The sequence below is a fragment of the Zootermopsis nevadensis genome, unplaced genomic scaffold, assembly GCF_977971745.1.
Source record: "Zootermopsis nevadensis isolate Lab colony 2312 unplaced genomic scaffold, Znev_1.0 Znev_ptg000032l, whole genome shotgun sequence".
Classification (NCBI taxonomy): domain Eukaryota; kingdom Metazoa; phylum Arthropoda; class Insecta; order Blattodea; family Termopsidae; genus Zootermopsis; species Zootermopsis nevadensis.
The window spans coordinates 759361-785852 of record NW_028259164.1 but is presented as its reverse complement, the minus strand read 5'-3'; the positions used below and the strand labels follow the sequence as shown (position 1 = coordinate 785852).

The 26492-nt window shown below is 36.3% G+C and overlaps 1 protein-coding gene across 1 annotated transcript; it reads left to right on the top strand.

The window, feature by feature from the left end:
• The first annotated feature begins 3459 nt into the window (after window positions 1–3459).
• On the top strand, window positions 3460–26492 carry LOC110831668 (ras guanyl-releasing protein 3). The gene is made up of 14 exons (XM_087359651.1): window positions 3460–3512; window positions 8142–8199; window positions 15171–15299; window positions 15857–16088; window positions 17087–17384; window positions 18114–18287; window positions 19019–19233; window positions 19427–19604; window positions 20175–20252; window positions 20897–21120; window positions 21783–21921; window positions 22010–22124; window positions 22809–23350; window positions 24094–26492. Exons 2-14 carry the CDS (start codon window positions 8190–8192, stop codon window positions 24262–24264), a joined length of 2505 nt encoding a protein of 834 aa, XP_087215777.1. The 5' UTR covers window positions 3460–3512; window positions 8142–8189; the 3' UTR covers window positions 24265–26492.

Below are 26492 nucleotides of genomic sequence, written 5' to 3'. Positions count from 1 at the left end.
ATTTTGAAATAGACCGCGACCGTTTCATTTCACACATTTCCCAAGTTAATTAACCAGCGTAATCATGGTTTCGTCACATAAATTATTCAGCGTCGTTAAATAGACGAAGGGAAAAAATGAACGTTCCAGCTCACACAATTCGCTTGCATGTCGCAGACCTGTCTTTGATTAAGATTAAATCCTTCTGAGATACTGCGTCGTTTAGTCTCGTAGAAAATGACCGACGTTTCAGAAGTGTTCTACCTCCATCGTCCTGATGATGGAGGCAGTACGCGTCTGTGAAGCGTCAGTCAGTTTTTATTAGACTTAACTACGAAGTTACCCAGAAGGCTTTCGTCTGCATATCGCCGTCATGAGACCTTGAAAAGTCACTGTCTTCGATGGTTAATCGCGTATTCCCGTCGGTGATAACGGCAAAGTCTGTTGCCCTCAGATGATTAGACAACAACTTTGCTTATTTAATTAAACAGTCCGTTCTGTGACCGTAGAGCTCCCATGTGAGTAAGTCCTTCAGCGTTTAATTTGAAGTGGATTTGTTGCTGAGAAGTGTCATCTGGGGTAAGCTCCAATGAGCTCTGGGATTATTGCCAATTAATTTGTAGATTTAAGTCTGTTGTAGATGCATGTTCACTATAAAGATGCTTCTAGCAAATGTTTGAAGTTGAAGATACAGTATTTTTACTTATTCCTGAATAAATGTCACAATATAGAACAGTAACAGCCACTGTTAAAAGATACTTTTATTTCTTTCTAAAATTTTAATATGTCTTAATATGATCGAATTTCTTTTTTCATATTATTCAGACGGGGGTCGTAATTAAATTATCCTCTCTTTGTGCTGGACGTGATTTTAACAACTATTAGCCAAGAGTGTAGTGCAGATATAAATCCGTTCTGTATGAAACATAAAAGACAGGATTACGTCTGGAACTTTGACTGACCGCCAAGCGATACAAACTTTACCCGATCTGAGTCAAATATCGGTCTACAAAATCAACGGAAATAAACTCGCCTTTTTTTATACGCGGTGCTGAAAATGTTGTCCCGTCCTTGTGACACTTGCTTTCCGGTGCTGTGTTCCTGAAATAAATAATAGTTTCACATGGCCCTTCTAGAAGAACGGTTTCTTGTTAAAGACGCAGAAATTAATCTTACTATTCAGCTATAATTTTTCTATGATATTTTACTTGTTTAGTTTAAAAATAAAATGAATAATACTGATTACAATTTATCGCTCTCTTCTAAAAAAAACCAATATATAAAACTTTTCAAGATCAAAATCACTAGTTTGACATCAGTTATGTGTAGCTTACACATTTATGTACCTATAATTCTCGGTAAGTTACTTCAACTTGATGTGCTCGTAACTTCGGCCAGATTCTCTGGCAAGACGCCCTCATTATACTCGGATCTTTACGCCTTACGTGCTTATTTACTCACATCATGGAGCGGGGGACTTCCTGAGAAGCCAACAGTCGCTCACCCACTCAAGAAATTCCCTTTCATTTTATGGAACCCGAAAGTTCATCACCAAGTTCACAACAGCCCGCCACTGGTCCCTATCTTAAGCAAGATGAATCCAGTTCATGACACCCCATCCTATTTCTCTAAGAACAATTTTAATATTATAATCCCATCTACGTCTAGGTCTTCCTAATGGCCTCTTTCCTTCTGGTTTGCCCACCAAAACCTTGTATGCATTCATCTTCTCTCCCATGCGGGCTACATGCCCAGCCCATCTCATCCTCCTTGACTTGATCTGTCTAACGCAGTGGTATTCAACCTGGGGTAAGCGTACCCCCGGGGGTACGCGAAGACATCTTAGGGGGTACGTGAAATTTAAAAAAAATATATATTAAAATTAAATTATTTGGTATTCCGTCAAATCACAATGTATTTAAAATAAGATAATTAAAATATCATTCTTTGTTCCATATCGAATAATCGATTTACAGTTGGAACAGTTACTGTTCCAACTGTAAATCGATTTGACGGAATACCAAGTAATTTAATTTTAATTCAATAAATCACAATATGACGCAACTACACTATTTTTTAAAAATATATATATTATTTTATGATAAACACTGAATAATCAGTAATGTAATTTATTTAATTTATTTTAGATGTAGATTATATACTATGTATAACTTGAATTATACACCAACAACTTTGGGGGTACAAAGTTGAAGAGAAATTATATCTGGGGGTACGCGAACAAAAAAGGTTGAATACCACTGGTCTAACGTATCGTTACCCCTGAATTGCAAGACGTGTAGTTCATAGGAAAACCGCCCTGTGGCTGTTTGAAATGCAGACGTTTCTATCGTGTGGAGTTCAGAGATGTCAAAGGTCGATGGTACCGAAGTGGGATGAATAGTATTCCTTCAGTGAGCCTGTAATAATGTCGTGGGTTGCAGTCGCCTTGATCACCTACACACTTCAAAGGCTACGTCAGAAATTAAAGGTGCTTTGGTTACAGAGTGATGCTGGCAGTCCACAGCTACAGGGCGTTTCCAAAGGAGGTGACAACTTTCAGAATACACAGTGTTATGGCGATATTTATGAAAACCATTGCTTAAAATGAATTAGAATAGCATTTTCTTCTCAGCACCTACCAAAGTTTAAAAAAGCGGTATTTATTTCAGAGAGAGAGAGAGAGAGAGAGAAACTTTATTTCGGGTGGTGAAAGAACATAGTATTTTTAGAGGGTTCCCAGGTTTCGCTCGCTCGTCTTCTTGATAAGGGTAGTATGAATGTGAAGACGGTAGGTTCAGATACGCCACAGCATTTTGATTTCTTAACGTCGTTACAAAATATTTTAATTTTGTTACATTTTATAATGATTTGTTAGCTACCTGTAGACAGTTAAGGTATATCTAATAAATCATTCGAAAATATAGCAGAGTTCAAATACATTTGGAAATATTGAGATGAGTATGAAGTACCGCTACTCAAACTCCATTTTTACATCTCGGTAAATCACGTGAACAGTAATTGATCCCTGAATCGGAAAGATAAAAAAGAATATGGCCCATTTCTGGTTCGTTCCACTGTATAGAAGTTTAGCGACGTTTAAAAAATTCGTGTGATAGCGGTCGCCCTGATGATGAAAGCAGCACGCACCTCTGAAATTTTCAGTAAACTTCTACCAGACTATACGGCACAGCACCCCAGAAGACAGCCATCTGCGTACTAACCCCGTGAGAACCTGAAATGTCACCAAACAAAATGATTGACATTGGTGGTGACCATGTTGGCTTTAGTGTCTTCACCTGCTGTTTGTCTAGATGGCATGTGCGCTGAATGATCAGTTGTTGGACTAAAGCTTATAATTCTGTCGTCTTGCGCAAGCTGGCAAGCACTTGTTTCGGTTGCCATGGATATTTGGGGTGAAGGAGACTGTGTAACGTTATGTGGATTGAGCGACAGACATTTCAGTCTGCTGGGGAAGCAATCTGCAAGCGGTACTACGATCTAAGGGGCTGCGAATTCACGTGGATTGCTTGGGGGTAAGTGTTAGAATAATCATTGGTTTTTAGGAAGAAGTTTTCATCTGTTACAACGCGAAAATGCCTGAACCGTTCTAGCGTCTCGTCTGTTTTCCTGCTGATTCTGCAGTTTACGATACGATTTGTTGACGCAATGTCGAGTTTGGTGGTAGTAATTTTTATGATGCATTCAGGTCACCTCGAATTGAGAAACCGGGCTTTAAATTCTGCTTAAATGCGATGAAATTCTGAATAATGTACTGCAGAAATGCAATTTGCAGTTTTTGACGTAAATACGTCTATATTATTTCTCATTGTATAAACACTGTTACTTGCTAAATGATGTGTGTATAGTTACACGATTTACACAATATTTCTTATTGTTACTCGAGGTACATAAAATGAACGCATAATGATGGGGTCGTATCCGTCAAAACTTTACCACTCCGAAGACAAATGCATAAATTGGGATTATAATATTTAAATGGATATTAGGGAAAGAGTATTGAGGGTTTTGGATTGGATTCATCTGGCCCAGTATAGGGAGTAGTTGGCTGGCAAATATAATCCATGTATGGTAGGCAGTTTGAAATTAGCGGCTTTATTAAAGGAAACATACAAACATTTGCACGTGTTATTAAATGTAAATGTAATTAAGATAAAAATGTGATTTGTTCGACATAAATATTAAATATAAATAATTATTAATATGAATAGCCTGACAGTAATGTTGGTCATTGTTAGATCTGAACTGAATTCCTTCAATAATTTCGTTCGTGGAATCGTAGTAATTCTTTTTCGGAAATAATAGTGAATAATGTTTGAATTCGTGAATAAAGTTGCATGTAAGTAACAGTTATATTAACAACAAAGGAACACATCGAGGCCAAAGGAAAAGTTACCATAAAAGTAATTTCGTCTCTACGTAATGTGAATAGTTTTAGAACTGTAGAACGCGAAATCTGTCTGCTGGCGAAACCTCAGTTGAGTTAAATATCGTATGTCTTTGGCAGTCTATCGAGATTTTAAGTACACCGATCACTAATTAATTCGACTTCATACATTTTCCGTATATTACTACGTTGAATCTGTGAATTACAATTCTTTAGTTTTTTATTTATTTAAAAGTTTGCTTTCCACACACATGCCTTCGGACAATAGACCAGAATAGTACAATCGACTATCGGAAATACAACGAGAATTCGATACGCGTATCGATAACGTAAAAACTAATATCGATAGTTTCGGCAACTACAATACGCGAGACACTGCGAGACTGACTAATAGGAGTCACGGTATGGCTGAGAAGTTAAGGGGCCTTTTTCGTATTACGCATAAATGTCTTGTCACGTATGAACAGTGTTTTGCAAAAGTTCCTTGGCCGTGGCGCCGTCATCATCTTAATCGATTTGTTGGTGTATCGATAGAGCTGCAGAGTTCTGTTCGGACGATACCGACTCGAATCTCATTATCTTCATCCAGAATTCTTGCCTTCTTACAGTCATGATCATCTCCTCAATCCATTCACCACTGTCTAACGCACGCAGTCCAGTTTATAGCAACCCCGTCCCGCTAGTTGAGTCGAATCTACACAACCAGTGCAATATCATCCTCCCGTTTATACTTAGGTCTAACAAGAGGTCTTTTCCTTCCATTGTTTTTCATAGTAAAATTTTGTAGACTAGTACATTCCTTATCTTCTTGATGTGTGCTACACGTCTTACCAATCTCACCCTCTGAGTTATTTTAATGTTGATAATACTTTGTGAAAAATCATAATTTATAAATTATATTCATTATTATTTCCATTTACTCAACTATCATTTAATATCACGCTATGTCGCCTCGTGGCGATTTGTTTCGACATCTTCAGGTCATACTTACTGTAGCTACTTAGTCACTGCGCTATTTTCTATTATAAAAGTCGTGTTAAGAATATTTAAAATTTAGCTGTTTTATAAACTGTTTTATTTGACATTGTAGTAATGTTCTCAAATGATTATCTTGAGACATTAGATTCTCACGGCGTCATAACCTAAAAAACTTCGTCAATTATTGTCTTATGTTTTATATTTCGCACTGTTTTATGTATTTAATTATATGTATCTTTCGTATTGTTTTAATAAAACATGTAACAAATATGCATATTTAAATATTAAACGGATTTATATGAAACCAATACGTTTTAATGTCGTAATATTAGATGTTGTACATAAAATGTTTTGTCCCATGATGCAAGAGGTAACAAAGAACGTGGAGTTGTTAAAGTCGAAAATCAGTGGCGCGTGAACGCTGTGTTGACCTTTCTGAACAGTGGTTTACATTGTTAATAATATTCGTGAATTATAGGCACATACAAATGATGTGATATAAGTTGGTCAGTTGCAAGTATATTTTCATTTTGAGTTTCGTCATTAATTGACTCTCGACTGACTATAACTTCCCGTTGTTATCACACAACACAGACAAACGGGAACTCGCTGAAATTGCTGACATCAGCGCTGCGTGATGAAGCCGCCATTGTTCCATAAATAAACTCTCTTAACAGTGTGCATTCATATGGAATAATCGATGGAACAAGTGTTGTCTATTAATAGACTACCTGACATGGGCCATCCATTAAAAGAAACTGGGTATTGGGCAATTCTTTGGTAGATTACGTAGCAAAGTTTGTTACAGTAACAATTGAAACTAAGAACAGTTATTCCTGGGGAAGTCTTGGATGCATTTTACTTTGGAGAAACAGAAGATGGAGTCAGATCCTTGAAAGACTGAAAGCTGTTACGAGGCAGGAGTTAATTTGTAGGCGAGGTCACTGAATCCCGAATACGGAATTATTTTGTAAATGGTGTAAAAGACACGTTGAATTATTTTGCTGGTAATGTTATCAATTTTGTGCATATTGTCTCCTTTAGAAATAGTTCTAAAAGCTGCCAAATGTGACCAACACTTGAAAAAAAAATAGACCCTTCTGCCATCTAGAGTTATTTCTGAGAACTTAGTCAATTATGAACTTTACTCTGTTATTCCTGTATTGCGCTCAAAATTAGTTGAATTGAATCTTAGGTCTCCTTTCTTCGTGGTTTTTCTTAGATTAATTATATTCTTCATATATAAAATGTAGAAGTATACTGACGTTTCAGAGGTCCTTGCTGCGTCCATCATCAGGGCCTACACATAGTTATGAATTAAACGATTAACGTTAATTTTGTACACCATATTGGACCCCTTCTGAGTCCCTGAGTGGTATACACAGGCAAGTTATTCCTAAAATCGATGCCTGACTCGAGCTGCAAACACGTGTTAGAGTTTTCATTGCCCGAACAAAATTGATTTCCGTTTCGCGCGTCTGTTTTACGTGTGCAAGTTGTGTACTGTCGATTTCTCATTCCGCGTTGTATGAGTCGAAGTGTACCATAATTTTTGTCCACGCCGTTCACGTGGAGTTTATTGACGAGGGCCGAATTCTGTCATCGGAAGAGGTTAGCTACTAGCTTCGAGTTCGACATGATGTTCTCAGAGCGGCGAGTATGAAATATACTTTCTTCTGAGTTGACCACCAACCTGATGATGGAAGCAACATTATTTCTGAAACGTTGGCAAACTTCGAAGAGATTGCCACGGCTCTAGAACCCAGAAGATAGTAGCTCTGAGTTGTGCATTTCTTGTATTTTGTTTTGAAACATAATCGATGTTTTTTTGTGGTTATGGTTGTTTAATTTCAACTCAAATGTTATGGGAAATTGTGTGCAACTCATTTGTGACTTGGTTGAGTATGATTAAACACGTGTTATAATCCGAATTACGTTACAAAGAAATTAAGAACAGATTAAATTCGGGTAATTTTTGCTACCGGTCAGTTCATTATATTTTGTCTTCCCGTCTCCTGTCCGAAAAAAAATATAAAAATTTGTAGTTGTTGTTCTTAAACTTGGTTCCTCGCTCTTTGAGAGTAGCACAGATTGAGTATAAGGAGCTGAAAAAATATTCGGAAGCTGAGTGAGGGGGGGATATAACAAGGATGATGGAGGAAAATGATTAACGATGTCATAATATGCGCCGCTGAACAAATATTTCTGGGGTGATGAAATCAAAGAGAGTGGTATGAGCGCAACATGTAGCATGCATGGGAAAATAATAAATTGTTATAAATTTCTGTCTGAAAACTTAAAAAATGGGTAACTTCGGTGACTTAGATGGGAGGATAATATTAAAATGGATCAGGAAGAAATAAGGTGTAAAGACTTGGACTGTGTTCATGTACCTCAGGGTAGGAATCTCTGACCGGTCGATAAGAGGCAGTCGACTTTTTTTAAATAGCTGAACGACAGTCAGCTTCTAAAGATGGAATCTGTCCAGAATAGTTACTCGGATAATAAACAACTCTGTTAAATTTACCGTAAGATTCAGATATTTGTAGGACAGACTTACTGGGCATTGTCATCACAAAATGGCTGTTTCTATTCGTTGTTCTATTGTGAGACCGAAATCATCAGACGAACAAGTACAAAGTTAGGGAACTTTGTTTCACGTAGGAAAGTCCTATCTCCGTCTTAAGTTTATTTTAACTTACTTTGAAAAGCATTGTCATGTAAAGTCGACAGGTTCCTCATAATAATTGATCGAAGAAACTCTTTTGATTGTTGACAGGTGGCTCTGTTGCGCTCGGAGACCGGTGATGCCTACTCTCCACGGCAGATGGCATCTGGTGAGCAAATAAACTTTCTAAATATTTTATACGTGGGTACTGAGAATCGTAACTGTTTGATAAATCCTGTTTTATCGATAGGAAGTCGATGTTGGGCTTCGGGGTTGTGAAGCGACCTGGACATGTAGGTAGATACCAACGTTTCGGAGGAACATTCTGCCTCCATCATCAGGGCGATGATCGCCCTGATGATGGAGACGGGTACACCCTGAAAGCGGGGCTTTGTATCCGGACCAAGCGGCAAGTGAAGTAGATTAGTGGCCACGACAAGCGGTTGTCAATAATTACAAGGGTTATCTTGTACGGACAGGAGAATTGATATAATCTGGTGTAGATAAGGCCTTGTCAGAGTTACCTCGTTGTTAGACAAGTTTCGGGTTCACTCGGCAGTTTTAAAACGGCAGAAGTTGTTTCATAAAAAAATTGAAGTTACGCCAACAGCCGATAAGCTGTTCGCCGTTAAATTACGTTAGTGGAAAAGTCTTTTGAATTAACATATTCCTGTCCTGTCTTTATTTCTCAAATACCCTCTTCACCCCTTAAAATTTACAATCCTTCAGCCATTTTGTCCAATTTCTCACATTTATTGTACGTATAACAGTCAAATGACCACTTCTGTTTTATTTATTTTTTTAAAAATAACTCTAATTTTTGAGAGAAAATTCTGTGTCATTGCATCTTTATTTAAGTAAATTACGTTTTACGCACGATATCCTGATGAATTTTCTTGATCCAACTTAAGTGAAGTCTTAATTGTGTGTTTGAGTAATACTCGTCACGAAATAACGTAGAAGTGAAATGTTTAATTATTTATTTGCAGTAGGTCAGACACGTGTTTGGTTATATTATATTCGATAATGTAATTCAAGACTTACAGAATTTATTTTTTCAAATTATGTTGACATATATTATTCACATCGGGCAAAAAAGACAACAGAGTTATTGTTTATATATTACATTTATTTTTCTGTCAGAGGAATAAATATGCTGTTGTGTGCAAAACACAACAGCGGCTTCATATCAATTTGCGTTACAAAGGAGCCAGCTAAACGAGTTATTTTGTTTTTCCTGTATTGCTTTATAAAAAGTTAAGGAATTGTTATTCAGCCTTTTGGAATAAATAACATCCGGTTGCTTCTGAGAATACGTATCTAGAAACTACGTAAGTCCTTGTCATTTTGACACCTATTTTACTACGCAATGGTTTGAATGTTTATGACGTAGAATGAGATAAAATGTTTTGTTTCTTTGTGTTGTACAAACATGCTATGCAAATATTTCTTCAACTAGACACTATTTAACGATACATTTTAACATTCAGTAACAAGTTTCATAAAATGCGCTAAATGTTTTATTTGCCACAGACGAATTCGTAGCATCAAATTGCAATATAAAGCCGTGGTTTCTCGCGGACAGACAGATAAATGTAGGTACATGGTAAAGTCCATAGGTACTTTCGCTTGCTTGCCCTTTAAAGCTAAGTGGTAACTATATATACCACCTATTTTAGCATTCACTAACTCTACGCTTTGTATTTAAAGACTTAGTGTGATTTGTTATTTCCTAAAACAGTAGTAATTCTATTTTTATCTTTGTACTGGTGAATTGTTGTGTTTTCTTTGCGGTACGGATTGAATTCTTAAATGTTTGCCAGCTTCGAGTTCAGAAGGCCTTACCCCCCCCAGTAGGAACTTCTAAATTATGTATTAAACTTCCAAATTAATAGTCTCAGCTTTCGCTAATACAAAATTTCAAAATTCCGTCTTTTATGCCAATCATCACACTAACGCCTTCACTCTTACTTTATCCTTAACAGAAGGACGAACGGGAATTGCCTGGGGACCTTTTAGCTATAAGATGCTCTTTCTCCCCCCCAGATATCGAAGTGTCTCTCACTTCTCCCCCACCAATTTCCTCTTTCTCTCTCTCTCTCTGTTCAGAAGGCCAAGTCGAATCTTTGTATGACTGTTTTACAATTACAAAGACTCATTTTCACAAATAAAGTTTAACACAAATTATCTTTTAAGATGATTGTCTTCTGGGTTGTTACGCCGTGGGAGTTTACCGACGTTTCAGAGGTGTTTGGTGCCTCCATCGTCAAGGCGATGATCACGGCGCAGCCATATTTATGCTCGTCGCCGTGAGAACCAGAAAACTCACCATGCCTTGTCCTTAGTCGGGCCCCGGTACAGTTTTGCGTGCAGACGATCCACGATTTGTTCCACTGGATTCCCGTGGATGTGGCAACGTCGACGTACTACGATTGTGATCTATAGCACGACGCCGCCTTGTAAAGCATACTCCAGCGTCCATGTCATTTGTTCTCCCGAGCTGCAGCCCCCGGAGACCAGATTGGAGCAGCCCTTTGGGTTTTCGTAACCATAAAATGAGATGGGCGGCACTTTTGTGTCTCACACTGAAGAGCTGAGAAATACATACCGAATTTTGATCGGAATACATGAAATCGCGTAATAAATGACACGTGGTTCTTCTGATTCACCGTCGTTAACTATTTGGCAATTTGACTAATCATTGAAGGTTTGCGTTATGTGATCTGCCGAGTGTTTGCTTTGCATTTATTCAATTTAAAATTTCTCTGTTTGCCTTTGCCTCGATCATCAGGACTCGTTTTGCCTTTAATTTTGTTAAATGCTTGACGGTTTCCTCATCCACTATTCACCATAACTTTTACATATTTTCTTTCCACCGTAAGTCTGGTAAGTTCTTTTCGCCTCGTGACCTTTCGCTGTTTCTGGATAAAGGAATGCTTAGTAGCGTTTTGACCTTATTACGCGCTCACAACATGACAATTCTGTCTCTTTAATATAAAGGGGTAACAGGTATAATTAAAACAAGTTGAGATTTTTCAGAGTTGACCTTTATATAACATCTTTGAATTTCTGGGAATTTCCCCGGGAGGGAATTTCCCACTTAGTCTTAGTGCAAAATTCCCCTTATTGTCTTCTGACATCAGAGAAATATTGCTACAAAACAGAACAACTCCTGCTTTAGAAGTACGTCTATTTCAGTGAATTAATAATTGGTTTTGCGTGTTTCTACCAGAACACGAAACAACCCACAATTCTTATGTAGATCCCAAATAAACTTACAAACAGAATTCTATGTGACCAGATTATAAGAAAGAAGTTTTTACGTGGCAGGGCGACGAGGATAACATTTTCACGATCTACATTACACTTATATGTTTAATTCATGTTTAATATAGTAACATAAAACATTATTTCGGATACCGGTATGTTACTTGGTGCTATGCGAACAGTGAACCAGCTTTAAGGGGCGTGATGGTTCTCATCCACAGTTACTATGACAACATAAAGTCAATTACCCTTTGAGAACAGTAACAACGACTTAAGTGAGGACCGCACAGTGAGCGTAAATGAGCACTAGACGGTCACACGAGGGAGACACAAAGCGACTCCGATAGAACAAAACGCAACTGAGGAGGTCGTTCACTACCAGATGGGAAATGGCGTATTTTTGAAATAAAACTCACCAGCTAAGCGTCCGTGTCGCTTAACATATGCAGAATACAAGTGAAGTCGACTGTCTTCTGGTAGTATACCGACGTTTCAGAGGCGCTTGATGCCTCCATCATCAGCGTGATCGCCCTGATGATGGGTGCAGCAAAGACTTCTGAAACGTTGGTAAACTTCCATCAACTCAGAAGACAGTCGACTTTGTACTCACCGCCGTGAAGAAGTTAGAATCTCGAATGCTATTTTTTATATTTTGATTGCATGTGGATACCCAGGATAATTTACGGGATTCGAAGGTTTATATATCGTGTTAACAAACGCCCGCTGTTGGACCTCAGAACGAGACATATTAAAACAACAATTACGTAATCAAATTTGTATTATTACGAAAAAAAGAAAAGAATGATCTTTTCCGCCTACAGGTGGGGTAACTTTTCCGACGCTCCTGTATAGCGGCTCAGTCTAAGTACTGGTTACAGGCGTCTACAGATGTTTTTCTTACAAACTTCTTCTTCATTTACGACTTCATGTATCACCACGTCGCCTTTGTCGTCGGACAAATTTCTTTTGTGTCTCTGAGGACTTTTATAAAACAATATTGTGACATGAAATTTGAGGTTTTTCACCGCAGTGAGGATTACGATGTTCTTGCGTTTTGGCGCCGTGTGTGCTTATCGACAGATGCCAACGTTTCGGAGAAATATACTTCCTCCATCTTCATGGGACAAAGTTGGCACTCAACTAGCAGGCGGATATAAATTTTTAAATTTAAATGGGAATGGTGATTATCGCTTACGGACAAGATTTTTCGTACCTAAATGAATCTTATCAGCGGTTAAGACGGTAGAGTTCGTGATCGACAACGATATGTTACTGACAGGTCTTTGGTGTGATGCTCCGGGCGACAGTTCACCATCTGAGGATAAACGTTATGGCACAAAAGACAACTGAATAAAAATTTACTTGGATATTATCCATCGTCTAGTAAATATAAAACGTGAAACGACGTTTCGGAGATGGGACTCTATCTCCGTCTTCAGTTTCTGAAGAGTCAATTGAATAAAAATTTTCTTGGATAATATCCATCGTCTAGTAAATATAAAACGTAAAATGACGTTTCGGAGATGGGACTTTATCTCCGTCTTCAGGTTCCTACACAGTTGGGCCCACTAGATAGAGCTAATCCCTATCTCCGAAACGTCGTTTTACGTTTTATATTTACTAGACGATGGATAATATCCAAGTAAATTTTTATTCAATTGACTCTTCACCATCGTTAAGAAGTTTTAGATTTGATACACAAAAGACAACGTTTATGAGGAACTATACCGTTTATTTGATAATTTCTCTAAATACCACGCTCGTTTTTCTATGATGTATTTTGTTATGTAATAGCAGAAACCCTACGGTGGGCAGAATTTTATTGAAGTTGGCTGTACGCGTGGTAATTGGTGCCGTTTTAGATCAGGCGGTTGTTTGACCATCGCAATTGAGTACTTAGTTCTTGAATGGGCAAGGTTGGACTGCAGAATGCATTGTCACAGTGTCTGATGTGCTCCATATTAGAAATGACGTAATGTTTTCTCCTGCAGGGTTCCAGCCGCGTACTTAGGGATAAAGGAAATGTACTTCCTGTTTGTGGTCTCAGAAGCATAAGGGGGAAAATGCTTTATGGTACCACACATTGATAAATAACTTCAGACTTCCGGAATATAACCATTAAACATAAATGTTTTTTTTAATCTCTTTACATTTCCTTCTTGGATGTTAATTATTCGAGGCGATGCTTTGATCTACTGAATATTGGTTTGTCATGATATTTGCATAAGAGCAAGGATATATGCATAATAAATATTTTAATGCAATTATTATTTTCAGAATTGTGTTTTGAGGTATTATTTAAGATACTTTTATAAAAACCTAACATCCGGCTTAAGTTTCCCAGTAGGTCCTTTGAGATTTTCCATTCCTTCGCTGTCTCGATCAGACATACGTTCATAGTTCCTTGATTTTTAGGAAACACTTTAGTAAAGACGGCCAGTCCTTAAAAATGACTATATTACTTCGATGTGTGCTTAGTATATAGTTTTTATCATGATTACCAAAGTCCCAGATCTGTATTTTTTTTTCAGATCTCATTTTTACGCCTAGCGTATTCGGCAACTTCTCTGACACATGTGTAATGCGTGTACTGTTAAGACATCTTTATTCTTCAGTGCCTATGTTGAGCTTTGACGTCTAAGCGACCATGAAGGATAATCTTTCAATACTGTCCTTTGTTTTGTTGATAATACTCTTCTTGGAAAAACAGTCGACTCCTCACCGAATGTTATTTTGATTTGTGAAGCACTGTGTCACTGATGATCATTTGTTCCGATACTTTAAGTGTGATCTGAAGGTTTCAGACTGCCCATTGTAGTTTAGTCATCGCCAGTATAATTTCTTTGATAATAATAAAAGGAAGGATAAATATTTAATTAAATGAACGTTATTGAGTGTTTTAATAGTCTACAACTTACAAATATTTTTAGAGAAAAATTTCAAGATCTAAATCCGTGGTGTATGTGATTGATCTCTTATCCTCAGTAAGAAATTCCTATCCTAACATAGGGACCTAGTCATATATGACACATTCTGTTGCAGTATGATGGAAAATTTGGTCTAGCGGTTAGAACGCTGGCCTTGTAATCCTGGGGTCTCGGGTTCGATTCCCGGCGGTGCCCGAATTTATAACTTGTGTTGGGCAAGGCCGTGGTCTAGGCAACGCGGAGTTTTCCTCCGTGGAATCCCAACAATTACTCCATTCACACACAGAAGAAGGCAATGGCAAACCACTTCTGGATCATCTGCCAAGAACGTATATGAACAGGTCCCAGTCCGAGAAAAGGACGGAAGGATCCTGTTCATATGGACCTGTCGTCAGACAGAACACTAAATAAATAAAATAAATACTTTAAAATACAATTTTATAAAAATTTCTTCGAGGTCTCGAAATAAATTCCTTCAGTCACACGAAACCTAAATGAAAATGACATTCCATCCAAAGTCAGTGGTGTGTCAACACATATCGAAAATCAATACTCGATCCGCGTCTTTTATCATACGTCCATAAGAAGTGTCTTGTATTATGTGCATTACATGATGACAGCAGACTTAGAAAGACAGGTTTACTTTCTGTTCCATTCACACAATATCACAGCATGAACTTTGATATCAGTATTAAATTCTTTATTGATTTTGTTTCGCTACTTGGTTGTAGGCTAATTAATCTCTATTCCGTGGAAATTTATATAAACTTCCACATACCCACTTTTCTGGTTACAAGGCAGATTAATTCAATCTTCAAGGCGTTCGCATTTCAGGAACATAAATTCTGTTCGAGATCGATATTGTATGTCGAAGGATGATCGATTTATGAAATGCCAGTAGACAGAGTACAAGATTTGAAGTGATTCAGACTGATTATTATTTCAGTGGTGCAGTCAACACCATTCTATGCCGGCAACGACATTTTATTGGAAGATGACAAGCCAGTGTTGCCTGGACTCCCCATCAGGGCTGCCACTCTACCTGAACTTACTCGTTTAATGGTCAATGTCTTCGGTAAGTAATTTCCACATTTTTCTTCTACAAGCATCATTGTCATTATCCCAGTTATTAGTTGTGTTCTTAACCCCGCAGAGCACCTATTAAAATTACGCGAACTGTCTGTATTACGAAACAATTTGAGAGTGGATTAAATAATTTTTATTAAATTTTACATTGGAGAATTTTATGAACAGTGTGAGGGGAAATTTGCCGTATAAATTTACCGCATCACTCATTACCAGTACTGATCATACTGAACGATCATAACCTAAAAGCAGAACATCTAATGTTTAGGTTAGAACAGGATATTATAAAATTATTATAATTAATTCCATTCATACAATAGACGAAGATGAAGATTTCTGTCTTCTGGGTTGTTGCGCTGTGTAGTCTGGTAGAAGTTTAACAACGTTTCAGAGGTCATACTGCCTCCGTCATCAGGGCGATTTGCCCTGATGATGATATAGTATAGAAGCATAAGTTTAATAGAGAATAATCTCGTGTTGAACAGTTTTAAGGATGTAAGAGATGGAAAACCTTTTTTCAATAATTTACTACATTCTGATTTCCAGACTATAATGGAGACCTTTCACCTTCAGTCGCCACCATACCTAAGGTGGTTTTCCAAATGCATCGGTGGTTTACCTCTTCAGCAAAGTTGGTTGAACAGATGATGGCGTTGCACAAAAGGGCTGGTGAAATTTCACCCTGTACAATTGAAGGATGTGCACACAGCCATGGCACAACGTCACCTGAAGTTTGCTTGCTTCTCCAGTACCAAACCAGAATCTGCCATGCCATCAGGTAATTTCTTTTGTATGTTCAGGGGGTGTTTCCCAGAGCCACTGCCCCAGGAAGCTGTGAGCATTTATTGTGGGGCGGGGGCTAAAAGCCACATTAAATAGTTTAATAGTTGTTACAGGTTATGGCCCTCAGAAATTGTTATTTGGGTACTTGTTGGTTATCGGGACACAAAACTTGTCATTTATTGAAATAAACTATAATAACTTTCAAGTATATGTCATTTATCCACACACATTAACCTAACCTAACATAAACTAACGTAACCTAACCCAACCTAACAACCTAACATAAGCTAACCTAACCTAACCTAACCTAACACAACCTAACCTAACCCAACCTAACCTAACCTAACCTAACCTAACCTAAATGATGTGTCCCGATAACCCACAAGTACCGTTATTTGTCCCAAGGAAGCCACAGACTAAACATTTTGAAGCCACTGGTATATTGTACTAAAATATAAATTTGCCCTTTATTGTGAATTAATAAGACAGAAATAAAGTCTGGCCTACAGAGGATGTGTGCTATAATTTAGATTTATGTACATGTACAGTATTGGAAAATCGTACTCTCCAAATGTATTCCTTTGCATTTTTGCATTCAAAATGTTGATGACGTTATTAAGGAGGGCCATAGGACCTACAGAAGAAATTTAGGTACTTGTGGGTTATAGGGACACATCGATTTATATTGTCTTGAATTTAGTACGCTGCTTGTCTAGATGTAATTTTTTTTAATGTATGTATTTTATGTTTTTATACTTGAGTTTGTGACGTGTTCTATATCCACTATTGGATTCTTGGAACTTGTAAATAAATAAATAAATAGGTTAGGTTAGGTTAGGTTAGTTGTCATTTATTGAAATAAAATATAATAACTTTCAAGTGTATGTCAATTATCCACACACATTAACCTAACCTAAGCTAACCTAACCTATTTTTAAAGTGATGTGTCCCGATAACCCACAAGTACCCATATTTCTGTGTTTAATATTCCAGGTACTGGATTCTTCAATTTCCAATGCACTTTGATATCGAGAATGGTCTAGCAGGGACGCTTGAGACGTTCCAGTCTCTCCTGACTCCTACATCAGCCGAGCTGGTCGACCTATCCCAGGTGCCGTCTTATGACTGGATGCGACACGCGTCTATCCGCAACAGCAGTCTCGCAGAGAAACAAGCATCACTCAATAAAGAACATTCTTGCAAAGTTTCTCTTGTTTTTAACCATCTGGAGCCAATGCAGTTAGCAGAACACATCACTTATTTGGAACACAAAGTCATTAGGAGGATAACTGTAAGTTTTTCTGGCAAAATGTTTCTTATATATTTTTATTTGTAGGGTTTGAGGTTTCGCCCAGAAGACAGACATCTTCATATTTTTATTTATTTGATTATATGTATATTCATGCATTTATTTTCGTTCTAATACAGGTTGTCAGTAATATAACTAATGTTTTCTATGTTTCAAGTCAAGAATCTTTGATGTTACAAAGCATGAAGGATGTTTAACAACATTTACTTGTATTAATTACTTTTTTATTGATGTCCTAAAATAATTAAGAAAAATATGCAAATCCTGTATTTCTCCATATAATAATCAGAGCTAATTAGATTCTAATGTATTAGTTTACAAAATCCATTCCGAGAGATTTCACTCGTCATAGGTGATACTTGTAACTCACATAAAAATTCAAAGATGTAAGCCATAATTTTACCAGTTATTTATGAACAAAAATTTAGTGTCATTCTGAGGGGAGAAAACAAATTGAAATTATATAATAATGAAGTGTTGAATACTGGTTTGTTCCAAAAAGAGATGGATTATGTGGGTAATGGGAAAGATCATACAGATTATTTTAAAATTTTATATGTAATTTTAGTTTTAATAAATTCCTGCTATGAATGTAGTCACTTCTCACTAGATACAGTACGAAATAAATTTTTACTCAGATTTAAGTATAGGTATTGTTTTAAAATGTGTGTCTCTCTCGTGTTAATGGCTAATATGTACTATTTTCCACAGTTCCACGATCTCAAGAAGTACGCAGATTCTGGCTCTCTGCGTGATACTCCGAAGCTCGAGAGATCTGTGATGATGTTCAATGGTCTGACTCAGTGGATCCAGTGTATGGTCCTGAGTCGCACCATGCCCCAGCAGCGAGCTGACGTCATAACCAAATTCATAGATGTTGCAGTGGTATGCGTGTATTAGTGAGATGAAATTCTTTCCCTGCCTTTAAAATGACATTATTCTGAGGATGAATGGGCTATATTTTGGTCTTAGTGCAGTGCAGCATTGTTTTTTTAACCCTACTGACATCTCTTTGACATTATTTGAACTATCAGAATTTGGAAGTTGAATTTTAGAGTTGTTGTATGTCAACTTGTAGTCTTCTTTGTCTGGATTTAATTTATACTGATTGATAATTAAATTTTTTGTGAAATACCCTTCTGGACAAGGTGAGATTTAATACATATTTTGAAGTCAAGTCAAATGTTGGACCCAAAGTAAAACACCATTTCAGGATTTAGTTTAAGATAATGGTAGATGAGATATTTAACCTCAAATATCCCATGCTTGTGTGTTTCATATTGTCAGTGGCTATGAGGGTTGGAGGTCGTTTGGCGAAGGTTACATGAAACATTTGTTAAATCATAGAAATTTATTTTTATCTTGCAAAGTATATGATTAAAGTGCATGGATTATTAAAATTATAATATTTATGTACAAAAACAGACAATATAATTTTTGTGTCGTGCAGTCAGTTCAACGAACACAAAAATCATCTACCGCACAGTAAACAGTGAGAAAATTTATACTGTGTTACAGCCTGAGTTACAATTTATATAAGGACGTATTTCTGTACCTGCGAGTGAGTAATACTGACATACATGAGACGAGATTTAATGCAGCTTATTTGTTCACAGAAACTCCTGGAGCTACAGAACTTCAACTCATTGATGGCAGTGGTAGGAAGTGTAAGTCATAGTGTTCTGGCTCGACTCTCCAAAACTATGGCTTGTCTCTCAGCTGAAAGCAAAAAGTTACTAACAGACCTCACTGAATTACTATCTTCAGGCAACAACTTCAGCAACTATCGGCGCAAACTTGCCAAGTGCAAAGGATTCAAGATTCCAATCCTGTAAGTGAAGTGTGTGATTTTTTTGGCCGTCCAGAAGATAATTTTATCTTTTATTTAGCCAAATTAAACATAACAACATTTACTGGTCCTCCTCCTCCTCATCTCGGCCAAGAAATGGTACTAACATCTTTTGGTCTGTAGTAGACCATAAAATGTAGTCATAAGTAACCACATTTTTTATTTTATTTTGTAGTGGTATTCACTTGAAGGACTTGATCTCCTTACATGTGGCCTTACCTGACACCATAGAAGGGGAAATGATCAATATCCGTAAAATGGCGCAGCTGTCTTTGATCTTTCAAGAACTGGAGGAACTGCAGAACTCTGTGACACCCATAAATGCCAACATGGATCTTGTCAACATGCTCAGGGTATAGCTATTTTTTTATTTACAGACTTTAAGTTAAATCGTCAACCGCAGTCGCTTTCAGGGACGTAACTCCCATTGGTGGCAACCGATTTGCTCTACGGTAATATTTTGTCCATCTTGGTTTTACTTGTGTGATAAAATAATTTTTGCTGAGCACATAAATGTTACAAGAATTTAGCGACATAAAGAATTATTTTACCAGAAGTGGGAATTTCACTTGTATGCAGGTAAAATGGACACCTGATCGAACACAATTTTTAAATTTAATATTATATGCTTCATCCTTAAGTGACTTTTGGCAATACTGTAAGTGCATGTGAAGAGATACACATATTTTTCACTTATCCAGTTGTAAAGAAGTAGGAGTATAGAATATCAGATTATTAATTACAAATAAAACAGCATTATGATATTTGAGGTTATGTTAGTGATCAATGTTCCTGATATTTTGTGGAATTTTGCAAGGTATTACTCTTGATCAATATTATAGTTTTGAAAGTATTAGTATATTATGATTTTTTATTATTGCGGAGAAATTTGTGGACCGATTAGGACTGTATTTTCTTTTCAGTTATCACTTGATCTCTCCTATACTGATGATGAAATCTATGAATTGTCATTGGCTAGAGAGCCCCGAAACTCATCGTCTGTAAGTAGCAACATATTATGAAGTATGTGTGTTGAGAATATGCCAATTTTTGGATTTGTGTTGTGGATTTAATTAGTCTATCTGGCTAGTTTCAGTGTTGCGTTAAACTTCAGGATATTTGAATTTTAAAGTTAAAAAGTGTGTTCTGAAATATCTGGAATATTTGTTAGGTTAATTGTAATTAAAGTGTGTTGGAAAGAAACTTTTAAAGAATCATCATATATAAACATATGATTTGTTTTGGGTTCACAGTGATTGAAGAAAAATCCATTCCTTTAATTTCGCTTTTGAATTCACGGTAATAAAATTCTAAGAGAAAAAAATAATTGACTAGAATTTAATGAGCTGAATCAGTTATTTACATGTTAATCAAGAAAGAAGTGCAATAATACAGGAATTCTTGCAGATGTCAAAAGATTGGGTTTTGAAAAAAAATGTGCTAAAATTACTTGCACATGTAGAATCAGCAAAATACAAAGGGGAAAAAAAAAAAAAAAAATATATATATATATATATATATATATATATATATATATATAATTCTGTTAAGTCTGACTGATGCTGTGGTGTACATTGGTAGATAATGTAAACAGATATTAGATTATTGAAACTGATCTGTTGAAATTTGATTGTCTTTTTTCCAGCCACAGGGCTCTCCAACACAATCTGTACTATTTGCCGAATGGGCGTCCAGTCCATGTCTGCCACCTGACCCACAGACAATAGAAAAGCATGTGAATGCAATGGTAGAGGCAGTGTTCAAGAATTATGACAGTGACAGAGATGGCTACATATCTCATGACGAATTTGAAGCTGTTGCAGGGAACTTTCCCTTCATAGCCTCATTCTGTGTCTTGGACGCAGATCAGTGAGTATTAATATTGTCGCTCATACATATTTTTACAATTTTTTGCTTTCTTCAGATGAGGACCTGTAAGCTTATATTGATGGACATCATGTAATTATGTGAGTTAAAACAAAATTTTTAGTTACATGTTATTTAAGAGTTAATATCAAACAGATCCATTACTCGATATATTCAGAATCTGAAAAAGTATTAAGTGTTCATGATAAATAAAAAAAGCATGGTGAGTCATATAAAAATTGGGTACTTGTGGGTTATTGGGGCACATCGCTTTAAAAATAGGTTAGGTTAGGTTAGGTTAGGTTGTCATTTATTGAAATAAAATATAATAACTTTCCAGTATATGTCATTTATTCACACACATTAACCTAACCTAACCTAACTTAACCTCTTTTTAAAGCGATGTGTCCCGATAACCCACAAGTACCAAAAATTGCACTAGTGCATGAATGTCAATAAGAAACAACCTTTAAAGATTCGAATCATAAAGTACTGTCCCAAATCAATCAATTTAATACACAATTTCTGCAATCATTAAATCAATTTTGTTTTGCGTACCATCTTACAATAAGCCTTAGGTCATAAATCAGAACTTGGCATTGAGTATCTGTGTGGGCTCAGTTGGTATTAGGCTAAACTGCTTAATCACATATTCTGTTTTTCAGTGATGGCATGATAAGTCAAGAAGAAATGAAAAAATATTTTATTCATGCCAATTGCCATGCACTAAAAAGTGGTTTCAAACACGAATTCCATGAAACTACTTACTTTAAGCCTACTTTCTGTGCACATTGTGCTGGTCTGGTAAGTAGCAAAACTTTTATGGATAACTGTTTTAAGATATAAACATGACTGATCTCTTTGCTATAACACTGCATTATTTCTTATTTAGTTATGGGGACTCATCAGACAAGGGTACAAGTGTCGAGACTGCGGCATCAATGCTCACAAACATTGCAAGGATTTGGTGGTGATGGAATGTCGAATAAGGATTAACCCTTCTTCAGGTAGGCAGAAACATCTGTGTTTTTGTCAGTTTCAGTTCGTACCTTCCACCTTGTTTGTTACTGCAAGAATATGCAGTTTTCTCACTTATCGCACAATTGCCATGAATGTCAGCTGTCACTACAGAAAATATCTTTTCCGCTAAAACCAGAATTCTTAGAAATGCAGACCTGCTTCAGATTGTGAAGACAACAAGCTCCCCTGAAACATTGGTCGATATCTACCACTTTACATAGCGCTATGCCCCAGAAGACAGCCATGTTTATACTTATTGCTGCGAGAATATCAAAATCTCAGCAGGAACAACGTGAATTGTTATTATCGGACAGATCTTTGGTAACTTATATAATAAAACTGACACTTCAAAGATTTCATGTTCAATTTTTCAAGAACTGTGAACACATCCATGTATTTTAGTCGGTATCCTCTAAGCAGGACAAACATGTCTTTAAGAGCAGAGATGGCTCTCGAAATGTTGGCGGAAGAAATGGTTGATTCACCATTCAGCCACCTGAAGCGGCTTGTTGCCCGAGAGTCTTTCATCAATGTCTTTAAGCTTTGTGCAACCAGGCTATTCATTTAAATGTGTATTTAGGATTAAAATCCCACACTAGATTCTGCCATCATTGGGGCAAGTACTTTGTTTCTTGAGCATTCTAGCTAATAAATAACTTTATTTTATGCAGGGGAACCTAGTAGTCATGCGTTAACATCAAGACGGAAGTTTCGTCGCAAGAAGAAGTCAAGCGCTTCTGAATCAGAATCTTCTCCACCCAGTCCAAAATACTCAACTACCTCTTCTTCAACAGTTGGTGATTCAGAACCTTGTCAGCAGACAGCGTCTGGGGTTGAATATTCTGACAGTGGGGGAGGCTCTTTACCACCGAGTCCAAAGCCTACACTAATGTGGGCTGGGCCTAGAAGGAAGATAAGTGACTCCCTTTTGGTACCCTCACGTAGCCGACCAACATCTCGTCTCAGGACACAGCACAGTTGCCCAGAAAGTACATGTTCTCATAACTACAGAGTACAGGATGGACAGGCACATATACATCCTCCATTTTTACATTCCTCCACGGTATATTACCCACCGCTGGCCCACCAGTCATCAGTCACAGCTGCCCCAGCCATGACTGCACCAGCACCACCTCTAGCAAACCACCTGAGTTGTCACTGCCACAGTGAACAGTTGGAGCTGCTGAATCAGAAACTTTCAGCAGCAGAGGAGGTAAATATTGTGTAAATGTTGTAAACAATGTACAAAAATGTGCATAAAAGTCTGGATGTAAAAATCATTAATTGTGACTCTATGCTAATGGTAAGAACATATAGTCATGTTTCAGCTTGTGCAATGTAGCAACTACTTCAATGCGTGCTATGGTTGTATCTAGAAGGGTTTCTACCATATCTTCTGTAAATGTAATCATCAGAAATTGTAAATATTTATCAGTTATATCACTGTATTTCTATTTATTCCTAAAATAGCAATTTACAGTTTTGAGCTGCAAGATGAGCATAACCTAAAAGATCCAATTAATAAACAAGACAGAACTTGCATATGAGTGGCAGTGAAGTGAAAAATGTGATTTCATGTTTATATTATACAGGATTATACAATCTATGAAATAAAATCTTAAAGCTTAAATTAGGTTATGTTCTGAAAATAATTGGAAATGAAGATTGTTACTAATTTCATTATTATTCTCATACATATAAAATAGGATTAATTTTTATTTTTGGAACTTATGGTATTTCAGTCCATCTGAATGAGATTCACATTCACTTATCTGTATGTGATTGGCTGACTTTGACTTGTACAGTGTTGCTTCCGTTGCTGGTCACAGCATGACTTGTGTGATTTTTCACTAATTAAATCTCAGCTTGAACATTGTGTGTCATGATTTTGCTGTTCTCTAGTTTTACTTGCCCTTGAAGAGAGTTAAACTTTACTTTTAAACTTTCTGCCCTTAGGCAAAGCAGCGTCTCCTGAAAGAAAACGAGTTCCTGTTACGGCAGTTGGAGGATGCTTACAGAGAACTCCACTCATTGAGAGACCATGTGGGAGAAGTGCGTCAACAGACAGTGGCATTTATTCTTCGGCAGATGGAGACACTACACATCCAGAAGGATACTCATGTCTGACACGTGAGCAAATTACTTTTATCACCTTGGAGACGTAAGTGTGAAAAGTTCAGTGGTGTTGTATTCATACTCATACAACCTTAATGGTCACATCTGGTATATATATAATCACACAGTGTATATGCCTGGGACAGATGCTTCTTAAAATTTATTCCAAATGTAGCTTCAATAGATGTTTTACAATTGGTCACTAAGTTAGCTAAAGCTATAATTGGGTAATGTTACATCTACTGAAGAAATTCATTTGAAAATCCTGTTGTAACTACCAGAGAAAGATAATTATTGAATATGGTATCAGGATGTCTCTTACTGTTGTAGTTTTTATCCTGAAGTTGTTCAGTGGGGGCAGACAGGTGTGACCGTCTCACATTTATAAACCAGAAGAAGCTGTGTATTTTAGTTGAACTGATTCAGATGTTGGTCGTTGCCATGCTTTGAAAAAAATTGCCTTCTAATAATATTGTTAACTGAAATAAACATTGCACATTACATGGTGGTAGAACCGGTATCTTTATTTCCATTTCATTGAGATGCAAATGTATTATGAAGTGTAATGGTTGTTTATGTTCTGTGTTATGAATATTTATATAGTTCAGTAATATCAATGCCAGTAATAATGGTATAATTTATATTTGTCAGGATGGTACTGGGGCCTACTACTTATATGAATGTAACAAATGAGAACTTTGTATTCAAGACACAGATATATATTATTAAGCAAATTAAATGCAGTGTGAGTATAGTGTAACTCCATAATTTTCAATCCATTTTCAATTATAGTTTGAGATACTGGTGTTCAGAACGTTGTAAGAATTTGCAAGTTTTGTTAATTTTGTCTGATATACTGTGTGTACATTTAACATGTTTTCTATGCTGACAACAAAATTATTTATGAATGTAGTGTTATAATTTATACCCCTCCCTTTCCTGTCTAGTCATATGAGGAAGATGCAAGGATAATGATAATGTGTTTGTGTATTCATGTTCAAATAACTGTGAATATAAGATACAGATATAAAGAAAGAGTAGGTTATTTTTAATGTAAGGAAAGGAAAAGAAATTACAAGATGTGTTGCTGACTTTGGTTTCATTGCATTTGAATATCTTTTTTATTTGCCATTCCTTTTACAGCAATGAAGAGTATAGTTAGCTTTCACAGTTTTTATCTCAGTTACTTTTTATTTTTTCACAAATAATATTTGTATATACAAAAGTAATGTTCAAGATTAATTTTCGTGCTACTTCCTAAAACCATTTACAAAACATTCATTTCTTTCTTATAGCATCACATTCCTGTTATTTTTTGAAATACAGAGATACATTCTTTCCAAAATCAGGATTTATAAATATGTAAAGAAACTACATATAATCCTGGTTGCTCACTAAAATATAATGCATTCCATGTTACCAAACTATAAAGTAAAAAATATTTATGTTATTGATGTCTTTTAATTTTATAATTCTGTTATTTTAGGTGATTAGCAATTGTCTGTGAATCACGGATCCATGTACAGCAGAAGGTTACCGTGTTAAGTTTCATTTGTACTTTGGAAAGAATGCTTCAGTTGCTGGTGATGACAAATGTTTGGAGTCTAGTGTTGTTTTAATATGCTGAACTATACCACAAATCCTGCTTTTCCAAACATCACAGCCAAGTGGTTAGCCTTCCTCCTTCATATTTGAGAGGTCCTTAGGTCAAATATCGACCATAAGATTGACTGTGCTGACTGAAGTTATTTTTATGGTTTCATTCATACTAGAATAGTATCTAAAATCAGATCATGACCATTTTCTTCCATATCCTTTTCAATTCATTATCATTAATCATCTTAGCATTAAGCAGTTTATAATCAAACCTGTTGACATTATTGTTAAATAAACCACAAATAAATAAATCATATACTATGTAAGAGTTAACTTTTCATATATGAATGTGTGTATTTGTATACATATGAAATGTACATTATATGATATAATACACAAATATCACTATAATTACGTGGTCTATGTGGAAAATAGAAACTACATTTGTAATTTCTCTTTCATTATTAATTAATAATTTGACATTACATAGCCCCAGTGATCTATTTATATACTACATTTTATACAAAGGATTGTGTGTGTGATAAATATATACAACCACTGTAATGATGAGGGAGTACTTGTCACAACAGTGTTATAAAATATTTTAATGTTTGGAAATAAATATGTTTGCATTAACAGGTTAA

Excerpts from the sequence above, each read along its gene's own strand:
- LOC110831668 (XM_087359651.1), top strand. Across the intron at positions 15,300-15,856 it reads TTTAATGGTCAATGTCTTCG|ACTATAATGGAGACCTTTCA; the intron begins GTAAGTAATTTC and ends TCTGATTTCCAG. Across the intron at positions 21,922-22,009 it reads GTGCACATTGTGCTGGTCTG|TTATGGGGACTCATCAGACA; the intron begins GTAAGTAGCAAA and ends TTTCTTATTTAG.